The sequence below is a fragment of the Girardinichthys multiradiatus genome, chromosome 19, assembly GCF_021462225.1.
Source record: "Girardinichthys multiradiatus isolate DD_20200921_A chromosome 19, DD_fGirMul_XY1, whole genome shotgun sequence".
Lineage (NCBI taxonomy): Eukaryota > Metazoa > Chordata > Actinopteri > Cyprinodontiformes > Goodeidae > Girardinichthys > Girardinichthys multiradiatus.
In genome coordinates, this window is record NC_061811.1 from 3,259,367 (window position 1) to 3,286,154 (window position 26,788).

Here is a 26,788-nt window from a genome sequence, read left to right on the forward strand (position 1 = left end):
ACCTGGCACCTGCTCACAGTGCCAAAACCACTGGTAAATGGTTTACTGACCATGGTATCACTGTGCTCAATTGGCCTGCCAACTCTCCTGACCTGAACCTCATAGAGAATCTGTGGGATATTGTGAAGAGAACGTTGAGAGACTCAAGACCCAACACTCTGGATGAGCTAAAGGCCGCTATCAAAGCATCCTGGGCCTCCATAAGACCTCAGCAGTGCCACAGGCTGATTGCCTCCATGCCACGCCGCATTGAAGCAGTCATTTCTGCAAAAGGATTCCCGACCAAGTATTGAGTGCATAACTGTACATGATTATTTGAAGGTTGACGTTTTTTGTATTAAAAACACTTTTCTTTTATTGGTCGGATGAAATATGCTAATTTTGTGAGATAGGAATTTTGGGTTTTCATGAGCTGTATGCCAAAATCATCTGTATTAAGACAATAAAAGACCTGAAATATTTCAGTTAGTGTGCAATGAATCTAAAATATATGAATGTTAAATTTTCATCATTACATTATAGAAAATAATTAACTTTATCACAATATGCAAATTGTTTGAGAAGGACCTGTATATCTATGACTTAGCTTTAAGGCTGATTTATTATTCAGAAACAAAAATGTATTTGGTACAAAATGGAAACTTTTTAATTGAAAAGGAACATCAATGTTTGCCTGAGAACTGGCAAAACCCTCTGGAATCACATGTTGTAGCATTGAAAATAGGACAACAGCCCAGCAAACAATGTCTTTTTGTTGGAGTCCAATAAATCAATGGATAGGATGTATTATTTATGCAAAATGACCTTACTTACCATGTTGACCCTTCATCTCCATAACCTCTGCAGTTCTTTCTGACAAAGGTCTTCTGGGTGAAATCTGGTGAGCTACTCTTGGTTCTTCAAGTTGATGTCATGTTTCTGGTTTCTGCATCCCTCCAGGAGCTCTTCATGCTCCTGATGAGCTCTCTTGAATGTCCTGAACCAAACATCGCTGCAACTGAACCTCTTGTCTTAAAGTTCTGGATGATTTTGTGATGATACAGCTGTGCCTAAAATATTACCATACAGGAATGCAATGGGATGACAAATTGTGCCAGAGCATAGATGTAGTGAAAATTGACATTTAGGCCTGTAAACATCTAATAATGAAAACATGCATGTGCTCATCGTGCACAATAATCTATGAATGATGTGATTAGTCATCATAAATATTACATCTGAAGATGGTTAAACTGATGGTACATCACCTCTGAAATAAAACATCAAGTTGTCACAGAGTATTTCTGCATATTTTTTATCACTTTTGTACAACTAGCAAAACTAAATGTACAATCTTTCACTTTCATCATTATTTTTGAACATAGAGTTTTGAGGTGATGAAAGTAGTCGCCTATTTAGGTTGTAGTTAGATACTGTACATTCCAGTAAGTGTTTGAGGAGATAGTTTTCATAAAATGTGTCCATGTGGCCTTTGTAAGCATATACCTGGCATGTTATCACCAAGCTGTCACACTCCATTGGATGACACTGAAGTGTCATATAATGAGACTGTAAGGCAAGCGAGGAGTCACAAGAAAATGTCCCTTTTCCTTTTCTACGCAGCCCTGTCCAGTCGGATTAATACCTGAGTAATATTAATGACATTACCAGTTACAACAGAGACAAAATGGGTTATTTTTTCAGAGACATCACAAATAAAGACCAGGGATTTCTCACATACAAAATCATCTGAAAGTTGTAAGTGCCATGCATTAGCATGTAATAGTCCCAGCCAAGTTAAGTGGCTGAAAGCACTGTGCCAAAAATCAGGATCTAAGGAGCCCAAAACAAATCTAAAAGGCTAAATTTAGTCTATGATGATTATGATGACTGACTAAGATCTCCTAACATAACCAAAACCACTCTTTTTATTTTCAGTTTTATTCGAGGGTTTGCTAAACAACAAAATTAAGATTTTGGGCTCCGTCTAAATGGTCACAAGAATAAACATGTTTGTATTGAGCCTTGATTAACGTTTATTTCTGTGTTCATGGATTAAATATAGTGTTTATTCATTTATAACCAGCTGTAAAAACTAAACAAAACATGGAGACAGAAGAAGAATCTGTTGAGGAGTTGAGAGAAAAACCCAAAGGAGATATTTGGTGGGAGGAACAGCAGCTGTGTTAGAAACACTGCCAGAAGTCAGGGGAACCAAAGAGACGACAGAGGAGACTAAAACATATGGACATAAAAAATAAGTAGGAAATTAGAGAAAACCATATTTCTACCAGCGAGGATATTGACACTATGATTTTATTACTGTAGGCTTGGAAAAACCGCAACCAGTGAATTTAATCCCCTGTAGACTGAGTTGGTCTCCAACACATTCAAGCATAGGAAATCCAGATTGTGATGGAAGAATGCACTTTTTAAAATCTTATTTGCTTGGAAGGTGAGTATCAAAATGGAGCTTCAACCCTAGATGTTGCACTTTGTTGTTAGTAGAGATACACACAGAATCAACCAATGTTCAGCAGATTTGAAACAAACAAATCGTATCTAGATTGATCACTTTTGGACTGAAAGTTGAGAACTGCTGCAGTCTTCTTGTTTGCTCCACAAAAACCAACTTTACTGAAAGGTGGAGCAGCACAGCACATAGAGACATAAAAGAGGGATGCAACCAGGATGTCAAAATAACAGATGGCACCGTTTGACCTTAAGATCAATGTCCTCTGAGCAGCAATGGGTAAAAACAGCCTGAGGTTAGGCTTCCTGAAGAACAGAAATAGGATAGAAATGAAATTGGGAACAAAATCAGGTACTGGATTCAAAGTTTGCATTTATGGACCAAGCCTTTTAGTGAACAACTTGACATCAAAATATCTAAAGGCATTTGGTTAGTCAACAAAGAAAAACTGTTTACATCAATACAGAAACTTTATTAGTAGCATTATGTCTTTACAAAAAGAGCCTTGTGTCTGTGGTTTACAAGTCTAAATATTTCTACCTCAACCATTTATTAAAAATAACCAAATTTAAAAGTCTTTCTTTGAAACATGTAAAAGTACACTCATATTTACCACATTATATATTTATATATAATTTTGTTTTACATAATATAGCAGTCACAGTAATCCATGTTTTTTTCCTTGAATGGATATTTGAACAAGTATAGCGTTTTCACAATGACGTTATAACCCTATATGTTGAATTTATGTTGGAAATCATGGAAGAAACATTAGTTAGCAAAGAGCTACCATGTGTATTTTTCTCTAGTTCTCAGTCCAGAAATCAGAATAAGTTGATGATGTTAGAAAGGCCTGACGATAAACACCTAGGTGACTGCAACTCATGGTTTAAATAGGAAGTGTCACCGTATGAACTTTTCCTGTAGTTTGAACACCGTATCATCTGGTTTAAGCTAAGCACAGACTTCTGTAAGCAAATATTTGTGCCTCGCAGCTCTAATATTTATGTGGCTGCAGAATATTATATCACATTTTCTATATGAGAAGCAGCGATTGTATCTTTGGTAGCAGATTAATGCTCGAGTGTGTTGTTCATGTTACCATGTCCCAGTTAGAATGTGACCGATGTGGTCCAGCTGCCTTCATTAAAGGAAAGGCTTGGGACTCGCTTCCTGCTTCACAATGCCTATTTCTTTCCAAGAATCATTTTCCTGATGGATAAATAATCAGAAGCTAAACGATGCTCTGCTACAGATCAGTCTGAGCCAAAGATATTTCTGATTCTTACTGCATGTCTAGACTGAGATGAATTCAGTCTCACAATCTTTTATAGCCACACACTGGTGCACTTCACTTGTCTGAGTTGTTTCAAAGGAAAATGTATGTCTACTCTGCGTCAGCTGCAACAGCAGAAAAGAAAGGTGAAAGAGTTAGAAACCATTACCAGTTTTTACCACATTTTCCTGCTGAATAATACTTTTTTGTGTTCCATCTATGAGTTTTGTGATGAATGGGGTCTGAAGTTTTACAGAGATACTTGCAGTGATGATCCAGCACACATTTTGCTTAATTTGTCTAAATGACTGAGACAAAGGACTGGACTTTGCTGTTCAATAGGGTGACAACAGGAGCTGTTAAAGGTCCATGCACACTAGGTTTTACTCCCTGCCACACACAAGTGAGGTAAGGAATGAATCCCAAGTCTCATATGCAAAAAAATATATAGTCTGCAACAATTCAGAAAGTTTTCCCTAAACATCTGTTGTTCAATACTAACATTAGACTGGCTCTATCAAAGCTCGTTTCATTTCCCTTCTCTCTTGTGTCGCTGCTGGACGTATTTTCTGTTCTTCAGAACCAACACCAACAAATTTCCAACATCAGAAATTCAGTAAAAACCGGTTTGAAGCAAAATACAAGGCTTCAAAGATTTTAGTTTTACTTGTGCTTCTAATTATATTTAGCTTAAAGCTGCAGATCTTTACTGAACCTAGATAAAAAATAAAATAATTACATGTTAATGTAGCCATTCGTTTATAAATGGTCAGTATTGTAAAGTGAAGTAATTAGGTTGTGTTGAGAATTAAAATCTTGTACTTTCATGCTATTAGTTTAGTTTGCATGTGGGAACATTAAACTGAGATTTAACATGAGTGAGCCTTGAGGAGGAATCACAGATCACAGCAGGAGTCAGGATGGAACAAGGCTGAAACAGAGGTTAGGAAGTTCTCAACAACTGCAAGCAGTAAATGCTGGTTGTATGGACAATAAAGCAATAAATGTCGACTTTTGGGCATGGTATAGATACCACAAGTGAGCTTGGCTGATTTACACCAGACTGCATAAGGGGGAGGCACAGTCAGTGAGCTTTGAAGTGAGGGTATAAGATGGGCTGGCATTTGTAATGAGGTAGACATCTGGGTAGAGACAGCAATGCTTTGCTGAAACCTGCGATCTCTCTGTAAGGCCTTACGTAATTTTCTTTCTTTGTGTTATTCTGTATGTATTCATTTTGCATGGGAAATCATTGGACTTATTATCTTCCAAATTAAACTTGTGTTAATCTTAATTTCCTGCTCTTCATCTGTTCTTTCTCATGACATCCGGACTGGGTGAGGTTGAGGCCGCAAGGATATCAGTGATAGCATTACTGGCACCTCAACAGTTGGCAGTGCAGAACCATTTCTGTTGGATTTTAGGTTGGTTTAAATCATATTAAAAAAGATTTGTTAGAATTAAGCTGATAACAGGTTACCATGCTATGACTGAGAAATGCTGGCTTCAGTCCTCCTTAGTATAAAAATATTACCTTCCTCCTGCCCTGTTTGTCCAACATCCCTTTACCCAGCATCTCTGTCCAGCTTAGTTTCAAGAATCCCTGGTTCCCAGGCCACCAAGGGAATACAGACTCTCCAGAAGGTTCTGGGTCTTCCTTAAGGTCAGACCCAGATGCAGCAGCTCTATATGCCCAGCTTCACCACCCTACAGAGGAAGCTCCTTTCAACATCTGGCATCTCATTCTTTTGGTCATGATCCATATCCTATGAATATAAGAGAGGGTTGGAACATAAACAGACGGCTAAATTAGAACTTGGCTTTTTGGCTCAGCTTCACATAGAAAGACTGGCAAAATGTCTGGACTTCCACAGAGTGATTAGTCATGTCCAGGTGTTAAGTGTCTTAGTGTTGTTTCATAAATGCTTAGACTGACCTGGTTTAACCAGCCTCTCAAACCTAATTTAATATTTATTATTGTGGCTATCTGACAAATAAAGCTATTGTCTGGGGAAAAAAACACACAAAAAGAGATGTAATTAGAAAAATCTGCAGGATAATGGCTGAAATCACAGATCTGTGGCATCTAACATTAACCAAAGAGTCATGGACACAATCATGTTTTTAAACAAAATGTTTTTGAGTTAAAAAGGCTCACTGATGTCAAATACAGGAGAATACCAACAAACTAATTGTTACTTATCAGAACTTATTTCAGGGGACATCTAGCAGCTCCAAAAATCTACTGAGAAGAGAAAGACAAATTGAGACATGGAGGGTGTGTCTGTTCTGCTGAGCCTTGTTTATGTTTCCAGACATAAAAAGAAAAGAAAGCTGGATATGTGATTGTAAAGTTCGTCTTGTTGAGCATGTCTATCAGAAAGTGCAGGCATACACAACGCCCACCACCACAATGTTCCCTATAGTCGCAATGATGGCGATCCACAGCCAGATGGCGTCGTTCGACATGGACTGTTGCTCTTCCGGCTGGCCGTGCACCGAGGCCGCAGAGGCCGTGGCGTTGACGCTCGCCGAAGAGTTGAAGAGCGAATGCTCACCGCTGTAGTCGTCATTGGGTGAAGAGTCCATGAAGGCTCCAGTCATAACTGGGATCTGTAAGAGGAAGAAAATAGAAAGATAGGAAAGCAAGAATGGTTTAAGAATGTTAGATAATAGACATATTATAGTCTATATGAAACACACAGCAGAGCTTATGAAAGTTTGACATTTCCACATAGCATTGCCTTGCAAGTCAAGATATGGCTGCTTTCTTATTATTTTAATTTTTGTACTTAAAACTTGTCTCTACTGATACACAGATCACAGAGGTAATTATCAATAACTATTAAGTCTGTTTCTATAGAAAGACACTTAGACATAGGACAGTAAAAGGAACCATTTTACCCCCTATGGATCAGCAATCTGCTGATAATTGTAACCCAGTAAATGAGTACTACTGGATCACTCTGATCAACAACAATCTTCGGTGTGGAAGCCAACACTGCAGAAAGAAGGCTCTGAATTAGCTGAACCCTGTGCCTCTGAGGAGTTAAAAATGAAGTCAGAGCAGAACGTGTAAGGAGTTTGTTTTTTTCTCTACTGATGCATTTCGGCTGTTCATTCAGACTGCCAACACGGAGTTGGACTTCAGAGATTACAGGAAGATGAGGGTATCACCGCTAAGTTGCTCTCTTGCATCCCTTTTCTGACTCCCCATTCTGTCATGGAACCTGCTGGATTGGGAAATGATGGCAAACGTTTAGAAATCTCACAGTTAAGATAAGGCTCCACTTACTCAACAGGAAGTACACACAGGCACTGCTGATAATAATGATAACTGTTGAAACAGTTATCAGAGTTTAAAATATGACCTCTATAATCTTTAGAGCTGCATAACACTTTAAATAACATTCATCATTGTCAAAGTTACCTTTGTTAATAACTGTTTTAACATAATGATGTAAATGCTGGGTGTAGCATGCATAATGCTCAGCAGTTATATGTCTGTTAACATACAGTAGATTAGGAATGAGCACTTATTGTTTATCGTTATCTGGAAAAATTTGGTACCATGATAAGAAAGTGATTTATAGCTCCAATTATAATTTTAAATTGATGATGTTTGTAAACACTAAAAACCAACAGTATGGTTGAAATTGTTACTTTTACAGACTTTTTCACTGACGGTTCCTTCAGAGTATTTAAGAATGACTGATTTTTGCAAGTAGTTTTTGTTTAACCCTGCTTACATCCAGAGCTCTACAATCTATTGCCAAAAAAAGACTGCAATACCAATTTTAACACTTTTTGTCATTTATTTAATTGTTTTTGCAATAAATCCATTCCTACACCAGATGTTTTTTTATTTCTACAATTTAAATTTTTTATGTTTTTATTTTACAACTTTTCTCTGTGACATGGAGCTTCATTCACAATACTAAACCCTATTGTTTAAATAGATGTGGTAAAATTCAGAAAACTTTCTTTGTGTGTTGGTGAGAGAGTTAACATGTGACTGAGTGAAACAATGAAAAATATCACTGATATAATAATATAATAACAATTATTGTTATAATTATAATAATTATGCTGGATCCACTCTTATGCAGTGGTGTCATCATATGATAATCAAGCAGGTTTTAATAAAACTATGACAAATTTGTTCAGTGATCATGCTTAAACATTTTCATATAATTGCATCCCTATTTTTAGTCTGATAAAACATTTTAATATGTGGCATTTCTGACCTTTTCACTAAACTGTTCATTTCTAGCAGAAATACAAAGTTGGAGTGGGTATGTTTTTTATACTACTTTCTTAATGTAACACTTTTTAATTAAAAAATGACCAATATTAAAGTTATCACTATTATCTACATCTGATGCTCTAAACAAAGATCCAGGTGAAGGTGGGGTGGTAGAAGACACGTGGTGTTAGATCACAGCCTGCCAAATTATTTATGGAATAAAATGTAAGATTTGCATTAAGAATGGCTCCGGCATGGTGCCCATTTTGTATTAATTATTTTAAAGCTGTTTGTACCTGCAGGAGTTATGTGCTGTGCATGCAAACTAACAGAATCAGATGCAGTTAATCCTGCATGTCAGTGCAGAAAGACCAACTGTGTCAGACTAAGATTAGATTTCGATTAACTATAGTTGATTACGTTTGAACTGATCAACAGCGTTTCCATGGATAGCTGTGGTCACCTTCCTCTGTCTATCCTTGGCTTTGGACTGTTTGTGCTCATTAATGGCACTGTTCACAGCCAGAGTAGAAAATACACAGAAGGTAAATGAATAATAATCACTTTTTGTCTGTTTTTATTTATAATATAATAATAATTATCTTTATTGGTCATTGCACATGTACATTACAACGAAATTTGTCCTCTGCATTTAACCCAACCCATACAGGGAGCAGCCCACTGCTCCCTGTATTCTGCAAAAAGAATAGAATCAGTCTCTATTCTATTTGCAGAATAGAGACTGATTCAAACAAAGTTGCTAATATTTAAGTCCCAATGCTGTAATATTTAGATGCTTTTAGGGGCAACTTCTCATAGTCTCATTTTCAGAGCTTAACAGCTTGTTGCCTTTGCCACATGTCAACGATCCATACAGCAGTTATAGATCCAGGCGAATGTTTCCCACCATGATTTCACCAAATGTCCCCCAGTTCATTTACATGATATTGTCATCTGGTCACAGCAACAAATCTATGAGTTCTGGTGTTCCAATCACTTCCATGGCTGCAGGTGTGGAGAACCTTGACTGGCCTGCACAGAGTCCTGACCTCAACCTTCCTCAAAACCTTTGAATTAGAGCAAAAGCTGCAGTTCTGGTTTTCTCATCTAACTATAAACACACTCCTAAACCTTGGAAGATGTTAACAGACTAGTTCAAGTTCCACTGCTGGCAACGGTGGGTCCATTAACAAATGGGACCTTATAGATTAAGAACAGGATGTCATCAAAGTTTATGTACATGTAGAAGTAGACAGACAAAAACTTTTGAGAACAAAATGTTTTCACACAATCTAGTCTTAAAAAAAGCTAACCTGGATAATCGAATATTTAACGTCACCACTGGAATAATGTTGCACACACTCCAACTGTCTACTTCATTTTATCCGGTACACTTCCTAATTTGCGGACAGCTCACTCCTGTGAACAATTACTGGTAAATAAAAGATGAATATAAAGAATGCAGACAAGACTGAAAGCATAAGCTATCTGACTGTTAGACTGGGTAAAATGCAACTGTGACTCCAAGGAGAGCTTTTGTTTTATTATCCCACAGTTTGGATTGTCTTTGAGCAGTTTTTCAATATAAAATCAGATAGGCACGACCTGTGAGACAGATTGATTTATACTGGAGCGAATAAAGTGTTGTTAGCAAACTGTTTCAAGACCCTTTGCAAGCGGAGAACCTGTAGGCTGTTATCTAATGACTCGGTTCCTGGCTGCGACAGGGAAAGGGCATCCGGACCAAGATTTCCTGGTGCAAGGATTATTCTTTAAATCGTTTTATTTTGGAGCCAAGTCATTTACAGACCAAAGCTCTGGGATAAGATTTCTCCACACAGTGTTTAGAATTAAAACCAGATGTGAAAAGATGCATAACCTGTTTTTTTTTTATATGTTCTTAAAATTCTGGACATGGCATACCATTTTATAGTATTTGTTCAAATGTCCTTGAATCTGTATGACATGGGTCATATGTTTTTGGTATCTTTCTACAAGCTTCTAACAATAGTTGAATTTTGGCCCATTTCTCCTGATAAAACAAGTGGAACTGGAGCCGGTGTGTAGACTGACCTGCTTATACACCTTTTCGTACATGTATTCCAAACCTTTTACGAGAAATTTTATTTTTTTTTATTTCTCCTGATGCTTCAGTTTGAAGTGTTTGCACTGATCTGCCAGAGTCAGTCCTGGTGTTGTGTTCAGCATGTAGTTAGGCAGGGTTGCCCCTCTCTCACCTATTGCTGTGCAGGAAATCAGAAATGTCCTAGTACCAAAATCAGATTCTTCATGTCTATTAGCTGGTACATGTGTTGGGACCACAGCCATGGGGACAACATAAGAACTTTCTGGAACTTTCAAAATAAATCGCATTCACTTTCTTCCAGCACAGCCAGAAACGGGGTAACAGCGGACTTCCCGTGACGTCACTGTTTGAATAAAAACCCCTCTTTTGCAACAAACTGACCTCTTTCACGCAGGTCCCCAGAGGAACTGGACGGAGGGACATGCTAATGTCTCTTTGCTGGCAAACAGACATAACTCTTCAAACTGAATCCAAGAGTGTCATACGATCACGCGATCAAGTTAAGTAGGAATGAATTGCTGTTTGTGTATCCGGTATTAATTCATGAACGGGGTAATTAAGGTACAAGCATTGCTTGACTTTCTCTCCGAGGTCTACAGAAGCAAACTGTGTTATAGAGAGTTCCCAGCAGAGACTTTGTCTCTACAACGCCGAGTGGAGCAGTTTTCCCAGTCTGAAGGAAGGACAATGGGACCACATCACCGTGGTTACAGCAGTAACATGCAGTTTGGCTGGCCCGATATAGCAATGCCATATTTACCTAAATATTATTTTACTAAACTTGATAACTAAGTAACACAATTAAGTGCTATGAATCAGAAAAAGGCGGACCAAAGATTCAGCCAGACACAGTACTGAAAGTTTAAAAGGTTTATTCAGCCACAGGAAAACGTCACACAGGTAACACTCCTCACAGCTTCCAGGAATCACTGAGGCAGAAAGAGGGAGAAGTGACTTGTAGTCTCTTCAGATTTTGCAGGGATCAGAAAAGTCACTAACCTGCTTTTCTCTTGAGTGGAACTTGAAACCCAGAGGGGAAATCTCAGTGGGCGGCAGGCGGTGATCTCCACAGCACAGGTAAGAAGTGACTCCAGGCTCAATAATCCAAGGACAGAAACAGGGTCAACAATCGGAACAAGAGGCGTCAGGCAAGGGGCACGCAGAGGCATAAACCAGATGCAGGAAACAAGGTTGACAACCAAAATCCAAATAGTCCGACAGGTAGCAGGCAGAGGCATAAATCCACAAGGCAAGGTCAAGAACAATGATCAGACACGAAGGAACGCTGAATATCTACTCACACGATGGCTTTCAAAAATCTGGCACCGTCTGCTTGTCAGAGTCAGTATATATCAGGGAAGACACAGGTGTATGGCATTCAACAGATTGCACTACACTGCAGCAGCCACCAGGTGCATCTAATCTGCTGATTGCTGCCAGGAAGACAGGGTAGAGCAGATGTGCGAAAGATTTCCCCCTGTTGTCTTTTCCATTTGAACAACATCATGTGAAATTAATTGTCAATCAGTGTTGCTTCCTAAGTGGACAGTTTGATTTCACAGAAGTTTGAGTTACTTGGAGTTATATTGTGTTGTTTAAGTGTTCCCTTTATTTTTTTGAACTGTGTATAATACTTCATTGTATTTTAGGTTTGATATATTTTTAATTATAAGATCCTGAGCTTCTCAGAAAGACTTTTATATCCCATCATTAATTTAAGTATGACATCTATTGTTCTCACTGCTGCTTATCCCCGCTGACCTTGAACGTTGCATTTCCCTGGGTGTGTAAGGAGAAGAAATGTTATGACATAGTGGACAAATCCACAGTAACACTGACTGAGTGGGGAGGGGTCCCAGGTTGCTGCACTTGTAGCATGCCTGTCTGCCTCCATCATGCTCATGTTAGCAGCAGGCGCTCCCCAGTGTGTGTCATGCTACTATTCCCCACCAGAGACTGATGAACTGAGAGCAGCAGAATGCTCTCTTAACAGTGTTTTCCCCTGAGTGCATCGGCCTATATGTTCGTGGGAGATACGGATGTTGACTGTTTGAGCAAACAAGCGGATAAAAAACAGTTTATGTGTATCTCAGTTCTCAGTATCCGTCTTTTTTGGTATTTATAGAAATGATTTTCTCACATGTTCTCAATAATGTATTTTAAACGCTGAGAATGGTGCCCTGAAATCTACACATATACATACATGGTGTTACAATCACAATGCTCAGATTGTTCCCATCACTAAATCATTTACTGGGCACATCTATAATAAGTATTAATGTCGAATTAAGTGCTTCAGAATGCTGCATTAAACATTGCACTAAATTTGGCTTGCATGGTTTTCTACTCCTCACTCTGAGCTGGAAAGGTTTTAATAATATTGGGAAACCATTTTCTAAATCCACATTTTAAACTTTTGATTTAATTTCTTTTCAGTTGTAGAAAGTAAAGATGTTCACATTTAAGGTATAAATAACATAATGAATGAGGTAAAGTGTAGGAAGTAATTAAATGAGTGTTAAACTTCCAAATGAATGGAGCAGGAAGAGCTTTTATTTTGATATTTCCACCAGGAAGTGCCCTTGTAATGTAGCAGCAAGCTTAGCAATGAGAGAATGTCGGAGTTAAGTTATTTTGTTTTGTAAATTATCTAAATACATTTAATACAGCGTTCAGTTGGAGAGATATTCATGTGGTCATTATTAGTAAGCTACAGCTAACATGAACAGGTTGTTATGAGCCATTAACATCCCATAATAATCCACTAACATGGCTAATAATAGAGCTCATCCTTTAACAGTAAAACATGCAGAAGGTGCAGTCTGGAGCTCATACCGGCTTCCTTTCACTTTTCATTGCATGAGAAAAAAACTGGTTCTCAGACTAGAATCTCAGACCACGAGTCCAAGTCAAGTCTCAAGTCTTTTTTTAATACTTAAGTGTGACTCAAGTTGCCATATTCAAATATATGTATGTTCCAACCAAATAAACATATCAAAACAGCTTCTCTTAGAGCATAAATGCCTATTTATATTTCCAAAGGAGTAAATCTTACATTTAAATCATTTTCAAAATAATATCATGCAGGCTTTAGCAGATTTTTGGCAGCTAAATTAAATGTTAAAAGGTGAAAGATAACTGTTAATAAATATTAAAACACTGAGATAATTAAATGTTGCTGTAATAATTTAGATCTTAGGACAAACAGGACAGGTTTGGATTCCTATCTACAGCAATGCAGGGTTAGAGGTGACTGGATGGTTGTGAGAAAATGTTTATTTCACTAATTAGAAACTTGAGCCACAAGACTTAAGACTCGACTTGGACTTGCCCCTAAAAGACAAAATGACTTATGAACATCTCTGCAATACAGTAGGAGACTGAGAGTGGTTCGTTGGCAGAAAGGGAAGGATGTGATCCGTCAAAGGAGGACATAGAAGCAAACAAGGAAACAAAAGAAGGTATTGAACAAGAGAGTCACAGGACAAAGTACAGAGACAGAGGTTTTAGATGGAAACACTGAGTAACAACAGCATCCTACGCCACTTACCTTAACAATAGAATACACACAACTGCAAATATGAACATTAAATGATACAAATGATAAAAACTTGTTTTATAAAGACTGTGATCTGTTTTCCCAGTTTTATGAAGTTTATTCTTACATGCAGTTGTTCTTTTCATCTAGCTGTTCAGGGTTTTGTTTTTCCCTCCACATTAAGCATCTCTTCTCTTTCTGGGGCATTTTTTGACTTCAGCATGAATTGTTGCTTGGCCCTCTATCATTTTATCAGAGCTTTAATTGCATAAATAAATAGAGGAGACTGTTAAGGTTTACTTGCTGGTAATTTGTATGATGAAGAGGTTTCCGTAATATTATACGTAAACAATAAAAATTGCAGATGCTTCTTTTAGTAACAGAACCTGCAATGGTAATTGCTTGAAACAGCAACATCAGTCAGTTGTGGAGCTTGGAAGGTGATCTGCTGCTGAAGAGGCAGCAAACTGCGATATTACTCCATGTGTTAGACAGATATTTCCAGGAGGATTATGAGAATAAAGTTGTTGGTGTGTGTGTCTCTGTGTATGTGTGTGTGTGTCTCTGTGTGTGTGTGTGTGTGTGTGTGTGTGTGTGTGTGTCTCTGTGTGTGTGTGTGTGTGTGTGTGTGTGTGTGTGTGTGTGTGTGTGTGTGTGTTCCTGTCTTGGCATCACAGTGAGAACCATTTTCCCGATTTCACCATCAAATTGAGGACCATTTGTACCAAAGTGAGGACATTTTGCTGGTCCTCACGACCTATTTTGCTAACGGTTAGGTTTAGGACTAAGGTGTGAATTGACTTTAGGTTAAGGTTAGGGTTAGACATGCACTGGTAATGGTTAGGTTTAGGGTTATTGTCAGGGTTAGGTCATAGAAAGGGTTGAAAATGACTGAAAATCAATGGAAGTCAACACATGGTCCTCACTACATATAGCAAAACAAGAGTGTGTGTGTGTGTGTGTGTGTGTGTGTGTGTGTGTGTGTGTGTGTGTGTGTGTGTGTATGTGAGAAAAAACCTTTCCGAAAATACGTAATAAATCCTTGTTTCTAGAAATGTAAATTCCCAGGTGACAATGAACGCAGCACTGAGCCAGTTTTTATTCCAACATCAGACGCATCCTGAGAATACAGCGTCTTGAGTATCCAGTGTCATAGCTAAGATAAGCTTTAATTCAACTTTACATGAACCTCCACAGAAACGTAGCCAAGACTGTAACAACAGAGAAAAGCACGTTAACATGTTGCACATTCACTCAGTGATTTGCAACATTCTGCTCTATTCAGAAGAAGCCTCTATAAAGGAGTCACACTTAAAAGATTAAATACATTGCTCACACTTTGTGTAAATTAGATAATTAAAATAAAAGTGTAAATTCAACATGTAAACTAAGTAAGATCAATGTAATTTAAACTGATAATTTCTCAGTGTCATAGGAGGACTGCACTAATAAATAATTTTATTTTGATCAGATATTTCAAAAGACAAAAGTTATGTGAATAAAAAGAACAGATGGAAAATGACTTTATTGATCATCTGCAGAGTAATCTCCCAAATTGCATATTCCACACCTTCTTGGCTACGTTTGATCGCTGCACTTGTGCAACACGCTACACAGCAACAATCTCCGATCTCCAACAGACAGGACTGTGGAGATGTAGAAATCCCACCTGCTCTGCTCTCACACCTTTGATTTTTTCACCAGCAGCTGCTTCATGAGCTGTGCAATCGTACACAGCCGACCATAGTAACTGTGAAACCGAATGGGTTGTAAATGCTTCCTGTGAGATGTCCCCAGCAGAACGTGCTGGACTGATACGGTGTTGGTAACACAACAAACAAATGCGTCTGAGATGTGATGGAAACGAAAGCCTGCTAAAAATGAAACAAATATGTTTGCTTTCTACAGTTACTGATGGAGATGCACATAACAGAAATTTTTTTTCATTGGTAACAGATAAAAATGTCACTTTTTCCATCAGAACAAAAGGACATATGGATCCTTTCTGTGATAAAGATCAAACTTTGTGCTCAACATTGCACACAGTTGATAAAAAACCCAACTTTCTCAATCATCACAGCCCTTTCAGCACTTTTATTAGCTTTGCTTTAACTACAAGACAGATTTTCAGGGGCTGGTTTTACCATAATTTATAATAATTTTAATAACTTTTAGCTTCTGCATTTGTAAACAAAACTTCAAGCCTCTCTGACTCAAAGGTCTCATTTGAACAAATCTTTTTCCTGTTAAGTATGTATGGGCCTCTGCTTGGGGAGCAATGTGCCCCGAGGTCTCAGGTCTCTGGGTCCATGGCTGGATCTGCTCTGGCACAGACAGCTGCCGGCAGGGCCTGTGCTTCCACTACAATCCTTGGTATGTGTGGAATATGCGACAACAGGCATTCTTGTAGTGCTTTTCGGTCCTGGTCCTTAGAGCCCACTATCCTACATATTTTAGCTGTTTCCCGGGCCACATACCCGACTGAAGCGAATGAGGGATCAATAAGTTTCTGCAGCACTTGACGGCAGCTTAAGAGATAATGCAATGTTTAAATATAGGGATCAGTCTTTTAAAATAGTCGTGTTTAGGAACAATACTCATTAATAGCTGGCCAGCTTGTGGGTAATTTTCCGCTTCAGAGTGTGTTTTTCTAGAAATGAGCTCCAAACCCCAGAAAGTAAAAAGGAGAGAATGAAAATGACTTTGAAACCAAGCAAAAACTCTCCGAACCGAGCCGAGACCATGGCCAGTCTTTGGAGCTGAAGCTGTGATAAGTGTTTCTCATTGCTGCACTAAGTTTTTTTTTTTTTTTCTAAGTGAGGCTCTCCATAGACTTCCTTTGGTTTTTTCATCCCGGAAATGAGGGACCCGGCACAAAGAGAGACCAAAGCCACTGTGCTGTTTTAAAGTGACCTCTATGGACCAACAGACACAGTGATATGTGTCTCTAAAACAAACAGACGATAGCAGAAGGCAGTGATCCGTTGAACTGGAGACAGTAGCATATGTCAGGTCCAACTGACACTTTTCTCAAAAGTCCTGAGCGATTGCTTAAGTAACTTATGGCCCATTTTCTGGAGGTTTGTCACATGAAAAATCTGCTTCTCCCAACTTCTCCCAGTTTTTATCTGTTTTCTTTCCTCCTTTGATGAAAACAAAGTCAAGATAAAATGAAAATTAAGACAATCCTCCTCTGGACAAGTAAGAGTCAAAAGGACTGTTGTTGACTTTAAGGATTTGGATGAGCTAAAAGAGCACAGGCTTCATTCTAACTTACAGTTAGTAAATAGTGTTTTTTATTAATTAGCGTTTGTTTAGTATATTAATAATGCATTGACTGATTGGTCAGATGAGATGTTTATCTTTAACCTGTTTTAAACAGATTTTTCTTGTTTATTTGTATAATAAATAGAAATGCTCTTTTCTTAAGACTTCATTATAAAAATATATATCTGGAAGGTGTGATTTATGCTTTATTGATAAGTCATGAGACCTGTTTTGAATTTCGATAAGTGTAATTGTTTGAGTTATGGGTATAGATGGCATTAAAAGAGACTGAAAGTCATCACAAATGACCTGAATGGTTTTATCTGGCATGTGAAAGAGGTTAGATGTTTCCTCATCCTGCAGCAACCACTCCTTGTGATTGCACAAGCTTCTGATTTGTTCTCTCAGTGCCTCTCTGTGCCTCTGTTCCTCCACAGGTGTGCATCACTACACAAGGCACAATGTCAGAAAGAAAGCAATTGAAGTTCAGTGGAGACATTTGGGAATGGGATGCAAACAGCAAGCTCTGCTGTTGAAGAAAGCAGTAAACCTGAGAGGTGATTGAACCAGTGAGGGAACTAAATCTCATTATTGTGCACATCTACAAGAACATTAAGTGTTTAAACAGCACATTGCGAGTGTCGGTGTAAACTTAATGAATGCAGTGATAAACAGCAGGTTTTAGCATCTGGGCTCTCTAGCCACATTAATGAGCATTGAATCAGCCAATCACCAGAAAGCATATTGCGAACAGCTGGTGCCACTACAAGCTGATCTTCTCCATAAGATAGTTGCGCTTTATTGCAATGTAAAAAACAACAAAAAAAGGATTAAATCCAGCATCTGAGTTCTGTAACATTCAGATGCAGTTCTACATTTACGAAATATGATCCCAACCCTTCCTTTGCTTTAAAGCAATGGTTCTCAAACCTTACTAACAAGCAGTTGACAGCAATTACCAACTTTTACAATCTAGACAGAAAACTGTAGCATCAGAAGACTTTGACTTTGAAATATTTTATTTGATTAGAATTGCATAATTGATTGAAGGATATGATCTCTGTGCTGTGTGTTCCTATTTCACTCAGAAGCAAAAATTGTCATTGAATAACTTTGGAGAGAATTAAAGAGAGCACTCTAAAAAGTGGTGTTTCAAGTGGGAAATCAGAGGTTTCTAACCAACCCTGACCTTCTGATAGTTTGTAACCTTGTTGTTAGAGTGTTTGAAAGTACAAGTGCAGAGGAAAATGTCATCAACAGCTTGTATTCCTAATAATAGTTATCCTAGTTATTCAGCAGATAATTTAGCAAATCCCACTGGTTTTCACACTGGAACTGGAACATGGTTAAGTTGGGTGTGACATCATTATCAGATCCTAGGGATCCACCAGCACAATGTTATCCAAAGACGCACTGAGAAATATGCAGATTAGCTTAACTGGCAGATTGTGCACTTTACCAGGTCTGATCAGTAAATGTTTTCAGTTGGAAACTAAAAGTCCGGTCTTTTTTCCTGACCAATGAACTCACCAGACAACAACACTCCTCAGAGTGGATGTTGTTGCTGAGGAAAGGGTTGTCAGTCATTCTTAGTATCAGTGTGGTTAAGTTAGAGGAAACCAACAACAGTTTGAAGCTGTTAGGAAGAAAACTCTATGTCCTTGACGGGTGTCAGGCTGAACTGAAGCAGACAGGGAGACATCAGCAGATAACAGGAAGGCTGAACCCATTCAAGCCAACTTATTGGTTTATCCTTTGGAACAGTTGGATTTTGTCCGTCACGGAAAATGCTGGATTTGGAAATTTCACAGTTAATCTCACAGCCAAGGTTCTACTAATGTTATAGGTAATAAACACACAGGCTAATGTTTGCAATGGGTATTGCTAACTCAATTAATTGTCAATATAAAATAATTAAGACCATATTCATATTTACCTGCAGAGCTGTGAAGCACTGACTTATTTCTCTCTCACACACAGTTTGAGGTCACCTCTGGTTCTAACATAAATAATGACAGAAAGGCTCATCCTTTGCAATTAATTTGTAAATGATCATTGAATTTCAGACAAGCACCACCAAGGGTACTTGTACCAGAATTTAAGAGCTGTGACTTTACCGGATTGTCAGAAGGAACCAGTGCACAAGACATTTGCAACTGCAAATATAAACCTTTATCTACAAGGTTTTGCTGAAAAATGGCAATTTCTGACATCACAAACCAGGAATATGAACAAATTCTCAGGGTTAATCTTACATAGCATCTGTGAAAAAAGCTTTCCACTCTGTATCTGGAGAAAACAACTGATTTGCCCTTTCACACAGCAGATATTAGGAAATTGAACTGGTCATGTCATAAATCTTGAGGATTTGAAAGAGCCTTGTTCACCATTTCTGTGGTGTTGAAACGTCTGGTTACAAGGTTGCTTCGTGCAAGTCAGATTTACAGCTCTGCTCTCATTGATTTTCCCCTGTCTCAGTGGCCCAGCAGCATTTTTAAATAAATCTTTGAATTCAATAGACCAAGAGTAGCCCAAGTGATTTTCTCTTGACACATCAATCAATCTATCAGAGCAACAGAAGTTTGGGACAGAAAAAAAGTCTATTATACGGTCTAATAACATGAATGAGCAATAATTCACCTTCATGTATTCTCTGGACTGTACCTGGACCCGAAATTATTTCCTGTCCGATTGTTGTAACTCATGGTGGTAGGGGAGAGAAATGAGAAATAAAAGTTTGAATTAAATTTCAAAACCCTGTGGGCATGGAGTCGTGTTTATTTTCTTCTGCAAGTATATTTTATTCACTAAAGATTTTAAAGATGGAAAGGTCAAGGTTGATAATTTTGTCACAATATGTTTTCTTTGTGGTTCCAGTTAATCATGTGTGGAGTAATCTTATACAAAGAGTTGCTCTGGTTTGCACATTGAAGTTATTAATGATTAGTGTTCTGTTGTGCTGTGATCAGGTCTCTCTTACTCAGCTGGGGGTCTGAGCTGAACCTTGGCAGAACGGGTCAAAAACGGAGACAGACGGAGAGCAGCACAGAAATCACTCTGCTCTGCTCCTCTTCTGTGTAAAGGTTCTCTTTTTTTGGAAACAAAAGATTTGTTTTACAAAATACACAAACAACACAATTCTATGATATTCCACATTTTCACTTGTTCAGATCTGTGATTCCATCTGTATTTTTTATTTCACTGTCATGGTCCGGATTCACTTGCTGTTTGGACCGGACTTCAAGAAAAGCTCCTCTAGAGGAAGCATACACTGACTGATGTTGCTAAATCTAACTGTGCTAATCATGCTGAAGACTAATGTTACAGGCTAAAAACATAATAACCATGTCTTTAAACTAATAGTAAAACCCTGTTTAACTGTAGAGCTGTGTAGCACCAAATGCACCAAGCTGGACACAGCTGAAATTAACTTAGGCCAGGGTTCTGAAACCTGCGGCTGCGGAGCCACACATATTTCTAATCCAAGAGCGATGTTTGCAAATAGCAGCTGCCAAAGAGACAGTTTCCTGCCCCAGGCTGGCTCTCCTTTGAAATGTCTTTATTGAGGGCAAAGTGGAACCGAAGTCCACTTTGTGTCACAAACTTGGCAATTAAGGATGGTTTTGATTTCTTGGGAATACATTTTTATGTGTGTAAATGAAATCAGCCAGTAAGCTACACTCTGTCTTGTAAAGGAGTAAAGTAGATATGCAGTTATTCTTTTGAGTTGTCTTTTATTCCATTTTTTTCACTGAAAGCCATTAAAGAGAAATCGGGATTGGCTAAAATGGTAAAAGCAGGTCAGAGCTTTACAACATGCCAACAAGTCCCCTAGGAGGTTTTACAATCACTACTACCCACTGGCCCGGTCTGTATGTCTGGGAAGAATATGTGCTGCTGAAATGGGATCACATAGACAGGAGGAGGTGTTTTCCTTCCATTAATAGATTTTCTTTGCTAGAGTGAGACAGCACAGCCAGTGATCATTAAGAGGCTCAGACTCACCTACACTGATTACACTTTGGTTTATTGGTGCTTTTCATTATGCAAATGAAGTTATTTTAGTTGCTCACCTCTTCTGTGTCTCACATTGCATGTGAGCATGATGAGAGGAATGACACGAATGTGTTTCCTCTGCACATCCTCTCCTCTCCACTTGTTCCCCGCCTCTACGAGCTACATTTAAGAGATTGGCAGATCCACGATGGAACAAATCATTTTCAGGTCAAAGGAAGAAAGTAAAAGCAGCGCAGCATTATTTAGCATGACAAAAAGCACCGTATACAAGCTCGTAGCAATCTGCCTGTCCATGTTTGTCTCCTTTACTTCCATCTGTTTTGTTTGGACTTGTGTAGCACCTCTATTGATTTATGACTCATGAGCAGTCCCAGCTCTTTGTTCAACCTTGAGCTAATCCAACTTGAGTCGACTTTCATAAGCCAACCGACTGGCTGCTCACTCCTTCCCTTCTGTTTCCACACTTGGATAAGGATTTGGATCATGCAGCAAAGCTGACGGCAATTATAGCTTCTATGAATGATCATAAAGATTTAAAAAGTATGTTTAAAACATTGCCACACAAATACAGTTGAACAGATTTTGAAAGATGAAGGTGCAGCCTTAATTATATTATCAAATTTAAAATGTAAAGGTTCATTTGCCCACATGTTTTAATCATTATTCGCTCTGCAAAAGACCATTTCTTTATATGTAGTTGGATCCGTAAATATTCTAATAAAAGAATCATGGTAACAAGAATAAGATAGAAACAAGGACCGGATAGCTCTTGACAGCAACACCAGTACCCAAGACTTCTAACACATTAAACTGTTCTACTGTTGCAGTGGAGCATGATGAAAGACCCTCTGCTCTTCTTGAATCTGGGTTGGAGCTTTCTTTCCAACACCACATATTAACGTACAACAATCTAAATCAACTTAGCAAGTGACTTGCCTTTGGTTTGATTCGCACTGGGATTTAATCCCATGATTTAAAGGTACACTGTTCCTATTTTAAGGAGCTTTTAAGGATATAGTATTACCATGTTGCCAAACACCCCGACAGACTAAACCCGCAGGATGAACAACAGCAATCCAGCTCATCCAACAGATCGGAGGATTACACGTATTTCTGAGCAAAAAGCCAACAACACGTTTGTGGCGTTTCACCCCAGAAGGCAGAAAGAAGTATGTTCAAGCTTCTGGACAGATCCACTCTGAGCATTTGCTGCTAGCCTAAGCCAACCCCATGGTTTAGTTCATGTCTGCCCATTCACAAGGATGGAAATCCATAACTGCATCTCTATTCCTCAAAGCCTCAAATTCTGATTTCTAGATGCAGACAGTGATAACTTACAGATTTTCCTCTGCTTTAATTTAAAGACAATATGCACAGATTTTTATTTCTAAGATTTCTCAGGTCATGATATTACTGTTAGCTGCCAATGTGTACACATTATTTGTTCTACTGACAGTTAAAATAATTCCTACAAGAGAAAATGTCTGGGATAAAATTTTGTACTGTTTTTATTATTTATTGAGGGTTTTGCTCTAATTTTGGCAAAACTCTCCAACTGTCTTATTCAGCTGGAGGTCCTGCAAACCAGAGCAGCAGCAACAGGCCTTACATATAAAAAGATGTGTTTAACTTCCATGTTTAAGACAAGCATGTTCACACATGCAAATAACCACACACATACCCCAGCTGCAGTTCACTCCTCATCTTATTGTATTAATAAACTAAACTAGTGTTAAATTGTAGAAGCAATGAGAAAGTGTTTTAGGATATAGATCTAATATTAGTATGTAATGTGCAGATTGATAAGAAAACTGAGGTCTAATGTTACATTCTACAGTGAAATCTATGTTGGTACCAGGGCTGTATAAAGGGTGAGACAAGATATTTGAAATATTTTGGAGAAAACAAAAAATACCCAAAGTTTGATTTCACAGCTCGACTTGAAGGGTTCCTAAATAACATCCAGGAGGTCACCCAGGACAATATCTAAAGCTCTGTAGGCCTTACTTGCCTCAGTTAAGGTCAGAGTTCACAAAACCCTGTCTCAAATTTACCAAAAACATCTTGACAACATAACATAGTTAAGCTTTTGGGTTCAGGTGGATCCAAACAGGAAACTGGAGTTCCTTGAAACGCAACAAGAGCTCCGACAAAAACCAAACCAAACTCAAAGTCCCTGGTATCATGACAAACACATTATTTCAGAAAAAGAACACTATACATGTTCAAACATGGTGGAGGGAGTGTGATGGTTTGGGGCTGCTATGCTGCTCCAGGATATGGACAACTTCCGGAAATTAATGAAAACTGTTCCCTAGCAGAAAATGCTGAAGGAAAACATTCAAAAATCAGTTCCTGACCTGAAGCTCAGGGTCACTTGGTGTTGCCCTAGGACAATTATCTAAAACACACATAAAAGTTCAACTCTGGCCCAGACAAAGTGTGAACTTGACTCTGATTATGATGAACGCTTTGCGTGCTAATAATATCAGATCAGTTGAGAGGACTTTCACTGCCCTTGATGACCACACTTAACATATATGTTGGTGACCAAGATGCTAAAGCTCACGGAGTGGTGGAGGCATCATGATGACAATGTAAACAGAAGACTAAGGAAAATGTGGTTTAAACTGATATTGCAATATTTAACATTAATATCACAGCTACATGTTCTCCTAATGTCCTGCAGCTCTAAAACATTGGAAATCACTTTAGAAATTGCTCTCTGTAAACTCCACTCATGTCTTCTTTCAGTAAGAGAGTAAGAAAAAGCCTGAGGAATGACTGGTGCTCAAATCCTCAGTGGGGAACCATTCAAGCCCGGATAGCAGATCTTTCCTTGTGCTTTTACTCTCGCTACCACACTTCTGACCTTGTCATGTCTTGTCTTGAATCTTCTGCTGGTTTCCCCAAGGCTTCCATCAGTTCATCTCCATTTAAATAAAAAGGCATTTCCTCAAGGACAGAGTCACTTATCACTCGCATTTGCTAATCATATTATTACTGGATCAGATGTTTATATGATATCATTAGATTTCTAAAACTATTCACACAAATCAGAGAAATCCTACAACCACAGTAAACAACAGAGTGATAATCTACAACTTAATCAAACCTATAATCATAAATATATGAGTTTTCATTTCTCTGCTGCTCTACTCTTCATCACTTGACTCATTAATTACTGTATTCCACAGCAAGACAGATCTATTTTCCTCCTGTAGTATAATATATTATTATTTACATTCCTAATTATACATTTTAACTACCACAGCAACTTAACTTGCAAAGCAAGATAATACACAGAATGCACATCTTTACAATATGCATTAATGACTGCTTGCAAAAGTCCTTCATAAGGACTTTATTTAATGAGCTCAAGCTTTCGTCTGGGAAATCTGTCAGTGCAACCTTCGATCGATTCTTAATCCCTGAATAAACATGAATCTGAAATAAACTTCTAGGAAGGCTATATTATTTGTGAAGGACACATGTTATTTCTGATTACCTACAGTCCCAGGCATGGCACGTTTATTTGTACAGCATCATCCATACACAGGATGATTTAAAGTGATTTACAGGAAGAGCAAAGTGACCGAGATAAAAAACAAAAGACACCTGAAAAATAAAAAACAAACAAATTGAGCCTCATATGAAAGCAGAAAACCTGAAACATTCATACAAGATTTAAAAAAAATTTAACAAATAAAAAACTGAGACTAAAGCGATATTTGGCCGTCATCGGTGAGCTGCAGTAAGGAGCAATGTTTCTTGTTTCTGTTCCTAAATAATTTTTGTTAATGTGTGAGATTTTGCTCTTTTAGTCTTTTAAAGTGTAGAAAAGCCTAAACAGAGACCATGTCTGCAAATTAGCCAGTAGCTAGAAGACCCACATACAGCACAGCAGTTACTTTGCCACATGGACCATGTTGGTTCCAGAGCGAGGAGCAAAGAAATTAAATGCTTCCTCCCCTGTTTAGTCCTCGTCTAGGGAACACAGAGGCAATGTTCTCTGATCACCTGCGGAGTCTACATGGTACATACCTAACCCCAAGTTCTGAAATGTATTTAGGTGTTGGTCAGGACTCTGGCAGCAGGATTCTGGATGAGCTGCTGCAACCTGAGTGGTGTTCTTACAGAGACCAGGATATAATCCAACCTGCCCCATGGAGTCTAGTTCGGGGTTGATATCTAACCTGGCATTTTGGGGACTCAAACCATGATTTATGTGTTCTCTGCATTGAGCTGGAGAAGATTCTGACCGATCCACTGTGGACCCATGGTCTCAGTGACTGTAGTGGAGTGTGGTCAAGTGGTGACATAGAAATATAAAGTTGTATGTCATCAGCATACAAACTGTAGTCTTGGAGAAAATCGAGATGTTTTCTTCTATAAATGTGAGACGGGCCTTTGCATTCCTTTGGGTCAGCAGTGGTTCTGCCTATGGAGGCCATTTTTGCCAGTCTCTATTTCTTATTGTTATATCATGAACACTGACCTTAAATAAGATAAGTGAAGCCTGTGTTGTGTAGATGTTGTTCTAGGTTCTTCTGGGACCTCCTGGATGAGTGATTTTGGTAGGCCAGCCACCTATTTCATGCTGTCAGACAAGTTCTATTAAAGTGATTTCTTGTTTCTACAGATCTGGGGTCTGAGGCCTGGGTGTGGCTAATAAAATGTACTTGGCTTTTAGATAAATGTGGTTAATCACAGTTTATTTGTGATTTAAATATAGAGCCAATCACCTTTCCCCATAGGACCAGATTGATTTAAAAAGCTTTTTTCTCCTAGCCAACAAAATCATCACTTTGTTTTTGAGTTTATTCAGGGAACTCACATATTCCTTTTTTATGATCTGAAGCATTTCAGTGTGGCAAAAAATTGAAAACAGAAGAAATCTGTAAGAGAGCAAATATGTTTTCACAGCATTGTATTTGCATCAACCTTGAACAGCCTTCAATTCAATCAAAGCATTGTGAAACAGCAACTTCCTGTTAAGTATAAACTGAATTCATGCCTACATCTTTAAATTTCCGTCGTCCCTTTCCTTTTCAGTATATTAGTAGCTTTCCATTTATTTTTCCCTTGATCTCTTCCTGTCTTGCCTAATAGCCTGCTGCTGTCACTGACTGTAACTCTCATGGGCGAATGTGATTAATTATCTCCCCTGGTTAATCCTGGAGAGACTGCATCTCAGTTTCATTTGGTTACAACAATCCTGGAGCTTTTCAATTACGGCCACCACATATTTTTCTTCATATCTTGTTCACACCTTCATTTCACGGTGAAGGAAATGCAAGGGAGGTACAGGGAGGAGTAAAGTACACAGAGGAGGCAGGTTATGAATCAATAAGTATGATGTGAAAATCAATGTGGTTCATTAACAACATGTCATGAGTAAATACAGAGATCCTTGACGGCAGTTTTGTGTTAATATCAAAACTTGATGTATTTTCAATGTACCATGAAAGCAATAAATCTGTGAAAAGGAAAATATAGTTTGGAGTCAAGCCCATCTTCTTGAAAGGAATCCCTTGGATGGTGCTGATTGATTTTTAAACAACACAGAATGATCTGGACCGTTCTAGAATGCAGGCTGTCCACCATTTTTATCTTTTAAATTTTGAATTGTTCCTTACAATTTTAATCTTTTTCTGATGGGCTTTTATCACTTGAATGACTTTTATATGTTTATTCTGAACTATCTTTTATTGAGATTTGATTATTGAACTGTTAAATTGCACCATTTTTACTGTTTTTACTTTTAGTGCTTCTTCACTTAAAAAACTTTCCCCACGAGGACAATAAAAGTTTATCGAATTGATGCAAATTTGATCAACTTCTTGTTGCTGCTTTTATTCAGGCTCTTCTGTGATAAATCAACTCAAAGTAGTGCATAATCATGA

At 38.2% G+C, this 26,788-nt stretch overlaps 1 protein-coding gene across 1 annotated transcript in view; it reads right to left on the reverse strand.

The window, feature by feature from the left end:
* Window positions 1–1,991: 1,991 nt before the first annotated feature.
* The window catches only part of LOC124884947 (uncharacterized protein C14orf132), a 43,747-nt gene continuing 18,950 nt past the window's right edge, over window positions 1,992–26,788 (reverse strand). Inside the window, exon 2 of the mRNA XM_047393012.1 lies at window positions 1,992–6,341. Within this exon, the coding sequence (XP_047248968.1) occupies window positions 6,105–6,341 (237 nt within the window). The 3' untranslated portion in view covers window positions 1,992–6,104. The remainder of the gene's footprint in view (window positions 6,342–26,788) is intronic.